This window comes from Polypterus senegalus, unplaced genomic scaffold, assembly GCF_016835505.1.
Source record: "Polypterus senegalus isolate Bchr_013 unplaced genomic scaffold, ASM1683550v1 scaffold_9559, whole genome shotgun sequence".
NCBI lineage: Eukaryota > Metazoa > Chordata > Cladistia > Polypteriformes > Polypteridae > Polypterus > Polypterus senegalus.
The window spans coordinates 387-7,393 of NW_024378943.1; the positions used below are offsets into that span (position 1 = coordinate 387).

Consider the following 7,007-nt stretch of genomic DNA (forward strand, 5'->3'; position numbering starts at 1 on the left):
ACAAACTGCAGGCAGGGTGCCAGCTCACCGTAGGGCACGCACACACACCAAGCACAAACAAAGGACAATTTAGAATCGCCAATGCACCTAACCTGCATGTCTTTGGACTGTGGGAGGAAACCAGAGCACCTGGAGGAAACCCACTGAGACACGGGGAGAACATGCAAACTCCAAGCAGGGAGGACCCGGGAAGTGAACACGGGTCCCCTAACTGCGAGGCAGCAGCACTACTCACTGCGCCACCGTGCTGCCCCTGTATCATCATATTATTTTTTCTTCAGAGCGTGATGTACACCATAGTTGTGGTATTTTCCATTGTTAAACGTAATGAGATATTGAGGTTATTCATATTGCTAAATTGTCAAAAGCATGTCAAGAGCATTAACCACAATTTTTGTTCTAATTAATCTTAAAAAGGTATCAAGGATCCCCATGATGCTTCTTGTCATTGTTGGCATAACACTTTTAAATACAAATGTGTATTTTCTGTTTCTTACCTCTGTAACCATCAGAAGCCCAATTATGAAGGAGAGGATGCAGGTGATAACCAGAACCATCTGCTTCATTCTTTTCTTTTTTAGTAGTATGGGAAACATGTCCATAGTGATTGTCATAAAGTTTTCCAAGCTGACAAACTGAAGAAGGAAGGAAAAACAAATTATTGTGAGTTTGATTTATCTTTGTGGTGCTCTGCACAGTGTGCCTACAAATAATACATATGTAATACAATGCCATTAATGAATATATGCAGTACATCCATACACATTCCTTCTCCAGCTCTCTTAATACAATGCAGGGTTGCAAAATGGCCATACCAGTCTATCCCAGATGCAACGGGTATAGGTAGGACACAGTGTGTCTTTCCATTGCAAAAAACATTCATACACACGCACACATAGGGCCATCCTGAGAAGCCTTGCAGAGTGTGTTTGTGTGTAAGTGACCAAGAGAGGGAAAATGAGAGAAAGAGAATGAACTTAGAGAGCACAATTTATGACACCCTCTCCTCTACTTAACTCCATTGGCCTGAGTACATGGTGACTTGTGATATCAGAAAGGACTTTGGATTGTATCATCTGGTGGAGGATGGAAAGTAAGTGCAGATGGTGTTGCCTCTGATTTCAAGTGAGTTGTATAAAGATGAACTGGTGGCATGAATAAACATGAAGCCTATGCAACAGAGAAAAGATCATTGGAACAACATGGAAGGAGTTGTGGAAGATCAGTCATGTTGAAGTGAGGAGAGACATTGTGTTTCACAACACTACCTGCAGCAGTGATGGTGAAATGTCAGGTGAATAATGCAATGAAAAATTAAACAAAATGAAGTTTAAGCAACATATTGTCATCAGTAGCATAACTATAGGCAATGTGGGCCCATTGGGCTTGGGGGCCTATGGTGAATTCATTGATTTTGTTTACCAAACCTTTATTATTGCCATGCTTGGCTGCTTGATATCACAATGAAAAGGTTAATGGAGAGTCTAACGCTAAAGTAGGTGCAGCCTTTCAGCATTCAATGTTTGCCTGGGTGTTACCTGTCATTTAATTGTCATTATTAGAATGCATTTAAGAAAGGGAAATATGACAAAAAAAGTTATGTATTTAAAGTTATGGCAAAATTACAAATAATGAAAAAAATTTTTTTTTGTTGTTGCCTCAATTTCATGAAGCTGACTTCTAAATATTGATCCTTTATGTAGCCTGAGGTATCTCATTGATGCTGGTCATTTTTTAATTGTATTTAATTTAATTGCACATGAGGGGGTTGTAATTTATTTTATTGCACTACGACCCATTCAATTCTAATTAAGCCACATATTGCCATATAACACAACTCACCAAAGGGCAGTATTAAAAAATATCTCAACATCAATATAAAACATTCAACAACATAGCAGGAGTACAAATGGATATTTAAAACTTTCTCATTTTAGTTTGGTGGGTAAAGTTCTACATCTTACTGTACATAAGTAATTGACTTGATTCATAATAATGCTGAGGACTACTCCAGAACAGCAGCATGTAGAAGTCTGAGCACCCATTAAATTACATCACAAAAAACAACCAAGGCTTCCAAGTTGCAAGGTGGAACTGAAAAGTTAAGACTTCACCTGCACACACATATGCACATCTATGGTGAGAACATCTGGAAACAGGTTTGATATACAGTAAACATTTTAGAAATGTGCTATTTTAACAATAGCCATTAATGCAATGGCACCACTGGTCACCAGCTAACTTAACCTGCACATCTATTTGCGAGAGAAAATGGAGAACCCAAAGCAAAGCCAATGTAGACATGGGTAGTAAATGCGGGCTCTGCAAAACATTAACTGTGTGAAAAATTGAGCCCAGGATGCTAAAACTGTAAGGCAGCAGCAATAACTGTCAACTAACCATGTTGCTGTATAATACTATGACAGTCAAGTACAAAACCTTGTAAAATTTGCATACTGTTCATATGTAACTGAGCAGCATCAATTTTATGATAAAGGATTTTTTTGTTTTATCATATTATAATTATTAAAAGATTATCTCACCTCAGTGTCCAGTCCAAGTAATATTACCATGAGAAACAAGCAGACTGCCCAGAGTTGAGGAAGAGGCATCATGGAAATAGCGTTAGGGTACACGATAAAGATGAGACCGGGACCTGCAAACAGTGTGCAGATGAAATCTCTTTAGCTAAAGCTTAGTAAGTTATTACAAAGAGCACCATATTCTAAACTCTTAATTTACTAAATTTGCTTTATTTAAATAAAGGTTCATTATCTTTGCATTGAGTACAGATTCTTGCTGTAATTGAATCAAATGCATGTTTAATCTGTTTATTTTAAAGGTACTTTGGTGATTTGTTCTCTTACTGTAGGCTTTACATAAAAGGAGCTCACCAGACTCAGCCACGTCTTTGATGGGCACTCCTTGTTCATATGCCATGAAACCCAGTGTGGAGAAAACAACGAACCCGGCCAAGAAGCTTGTGCCACTGTTCATTAGACACAGGTAAATGCAATCCCTAAAACAGAGAAAAGGAAATGGTTGTATATCAGATTATTTAGCGAAACTCCTTGATCATCAAGCCCTAGATGCTGTGCAGTACTTCACAGCTTTTAGTAATTTTACAGTTAGGCAAGGTTTTGCTGTGCTAAGTTTTTGCCGTGTCCTGCTTGTTATTTTCAAAATGTATGTCTTCTCTTAACTCTGCACAGTGGTTAGAGCTCACTTCATTTGTAGTGCCAATCAAAACTGCCAACTGCCAGAGATGAGTCTGAAGGTCTTACTTGTAGCAGTCATTGTTGTACTTGTTGTAGCTGCTGAGTGCTGTTAGACCGCCATAGCAGACAGCATAAGAGAAGAAAACCTGTGTTCCAGCTTCCATCCATACCTGTATGATATAAAATGATACTGTAATGAAGATTTATAAAAATAGGGTCCATCGATTTAATATTTTCTTGACCTGCTTACCCAATTCATGATTGTGGGGAGTCTTGCTTATTGTGACATAATTGAGCACAAGGTGAAAACCAGTCCATTATAGACTGTATTGGGGAATGTTACTTTTAAAAGTAACTTAGTTTCATTATTAATCAATTACAAAAAAATAGTAGTTACATATATTACTGAGTCACTAATTATAAAATGTAATATTTTGCAAAGAGTGTGTTACTTCTGCATTACCTTCTTCTTTTGTTTGCAAACCTGATCATTTCACTGGCCAGTATTTGTTATTATATCCTGTGGAAAGATCAGCCCAGCTATAGACAGAGACACAGACCCACAATGTCCAGAACACACACTATTTACTTTTCTTTTCTCCTACACACAGCACAGTGCACAAATCACCCCAATTAGGTTCTGCCGTGTCCTTCTTTCTTTCTCCTCCACACTCCTTATTCTTCTGCCGCCTTCATTCCTCCACACTCAAGCTCTGTCCTCTTCCACCCGACTCCAGCTTGTCTAATGAAGTGAGGCGACCCCTTTGATACTGCCATGGATGTGCTCCAGGTTCTCAGTGATGATCTTCCTGGTGTGGCGGAAGTGCTGCAATCCAGGGCTCCACAATCCTCCCGACACCCCCCTGGCAGTGGCCACAGACCCCAACAGGGTTGAGATTCCAAGCTCTGATCCCGTGACCCCCATGCAGAGCAGGGCAGCTGCCCTCTTGTGGTCCAGGGGAGGTTTAAGTCCATATATTAATTTTTATGAAACTGACCAAAACACAGCCAAATTTGTTCATTTTCTTGTGTTTTATAAACATGTTTAGTCCTTTGTGTGCTGTGAAGTAAATGACATCCATCTAATTTTTTAATCCCTGATGTAAACCCTGAATAATCATAATATGATCAAGGGCCACTGTGTTGCCAGATCACATTGTTTCCGCATATCAATAGAAAATAGCTGGATTAAAGCTCAAATGATACTTTATTAATAGTGTGATGTATGCAGTCCAGTAGTAGGACCTCTTTTCAGCTTGGCTGTGTAATTAAGCCCTGCAAAGGAGCCTTGCACTACGTTGTGATGTGAAAATCATGAACTCCCTGAGTCCCTAGATTGTGCTGATTAGATTTACCCTTCAGCACATGCAGAATTAAATGTACACTCATAACTTTTGTTCAGTTCTTTTCATTTGAGTGTACATGTGCACATTGATACCAAATAAACATCACAATTCTGTGAAATAAAGCTGTAGTTTTCCTCATTAGTAATGCATTAAGACACTTTTTTCTCCTTAAAGTAATTTGACTATGTAATGTATATGACTTTCAGCCCATTACCCCCAGCACTGTTTAGAGGAAAGTAGATGCTTTGACAATATTTAATATGTTTATAGCATTTTGAGGATATTTTAAAAAGTAGGGTCTCCTGCATAATTCTGATAGTTTGTAATTAATTAGCATGTTTTTAGACCTTAAATATTTTAAACTGAAAGAATGGTCCACTATAAATAAACTATAAATTCACTGTTGCTGAAATTAATTTTAGTAATAAGACCTGCTTTTATTCATTATAATGTACAATCGTTGACATATTTCTGTTATTGAGGTTGATCATTTTATTATACAGACTTTATCAATCAAGTATAACCCACACCTCTGGGTCTGCAAGTCGAGATGGCTCTGGATACAAGTAGAAGATGATCCCGTCTTTGGCTCCAGGCAGTGTCAGTCCTCTCACAAGGAGTATGAGCAACATGACATAAGGGAATGTTGCTGTAAAGTATACTACCTGTAAGAAAGGGAATTATAAAGATAAAGATGAGAAACCTGTTTAATACAGCCTGCTAATGAGCTAGGGAAAGCTTAGATTTACTTGACTAGTTTACAGTATTTGTATTCCTTTCAGCTTAAAAGGTATCAGAAGAACTAAAATACCTCACCTTGCCTGTCGATTTGACTCCCTTCCAGATGCAAAAATAGCAGATGATCCAAGTAAGCAAGAGGCAGAGAGCCATCTCCCAGTGTAAACTGCCAAGTTCTTCAATTCCTCCTGAGATGTTAAGGACTCGCCTTCTAAATGTTCAGAATTTTTCCCTTCAGGTCAGAGACTGCTTCTCACTATCTACTATTTTAAGACTTTATTTACTGATTCACTAGTTTTAAAATAGTTATTTGACATAATTGGAAATGTTTAACATATATCTGTATATGTAAAGTGAAATAAATTCACTGACTTTTTAGTTATAAATTAGTAAGTCCATGAGGTGTGCATTTTAACACAAGTGCTACTTACTCCCAGAATTCCATGGCAGGGGATGTTGAATTCTCCAACTCTGCTGAATTGGTTGAAAAATTTTTGTCAAATTCCTTACAGTGAACTGTACAGAAAGAAAAGTAGTACATAAAGAGCAACAGTAACAGTTTGTTTTAGCATGGTCTAGAAGGTCATGGTTTTAGCATTTTCATGTAATAATATTTTAAGTCTTATACACAGTATGTTTTTAGTGATAACTGTCATCTACCAGTTAGCATTGCATTTACTGATGATATCATCATACCACTAACTGTCTTTGTTGTTCTGCATTGTTTTATCACAAATGACCCTACTTGCTCCCTTGCAGCACCAACTGTTTTATCATGGGAAAGGTTTTTGGGGACACCACTCCTTAAAATATAAATCCCCATTAATCAAATGCACAGAATCTTCTCCTGTGGACCACAGTTATATATCACATCTCCATTTCTTCTCCTGTTTGTCTATCCTTACACTTATCAACCTTTAGGAATATTCAGTGACCTAGCTGAAAAAAGAACTCGGGTTCCCAGGCCTTGGTGATAAACTAGAGCAAAATTAATAAACAGGAAAACAGGCTCAATAAGTTTTAATTTTTAAATATTATAGTTAGTGCCTTTAGCAAAAGCAAATTAAACTGTGGTTACCCAAACCATACAGCTTGATAGTTTTAAATGTTCAGTCCCTCAGGCAGTGCTTAATCTTGTAGTTAAATGTAGTTAAATGAAGTCTTGATTCTCTCTGGTCAGCTCTACACCTGGCCAACTGATCATCTACATTTATACAGGTTTTATTCCTTATGTTCCTCTCCCCAAATGCAATCTCTTATATTTGATCTGAGGTACATAAATCTAAGTCCTTCTAGTTTCCTCCACCAAGCTTCTTCCTGGCTGGTGGATGTCATGCATCTAACAGCAATACAGTATTACCTGTCCCCTAAAAAAGGAGTTCATATACACACCCATATACTTCTAAAGTCAGTCAGAAGTATATAGCAAGGCATGCTTGTTTTACCACTCAGAGTCAGGGATAGTTCTTATCAGCAGTTCACTTTGTACTTCAAAGCATTTTACAGACAATTATTGAAAAATGATAGATGCTACAGGATTAACAGCAACTAAGTGAAAGAACAGTAACAGAGGAAATTTCAGAAGACAAAAATGGATTTTATGGAGTCCTTAACTCAGCTCAATTTTCTGAATTCCTGAGCATAACTTTTAAACTCCATTGCATACATTTAATGGTTAAATACAATGGATTGCTTAATAAATATT

The 7,007-nt window shown here is 37.6% G+C and overlaps 1 protein-coding gene across 1 annotated transcript; it reads right to left on the reverse strand.

The window, feature by feature from the left end:
* Nucleotides 1-353: 353 nt before the first annotated feature.
* On the reverse strand, nt 354-5,897 carry LOC120519728 (sodium- and chloride-dependent GABA transporter 2-like). Its single transcript, XM_039742585.1, has 7 exons — nt 5,734-5,897; nt 5,381-5,513; nt 5,095-5,229; nt 3,285-3,388; nt 2,895-3,019; nt 2,544-2,656; nt 354-635 (listed from the first exon to the last, which is right to left on the reverse strand). Exons 1-7 carry the CDS (start codon nt 5,841-5,843, stop codon nt 354-356), a joined length of 1,002 nt encoding a protein of 333 aa, XP_039598519.1. The 5' UTR covers nt 5,844-5,897.
* Between the last annotated feature and the right edge of the window lie 1,110 nt (nt 5,898-7,007).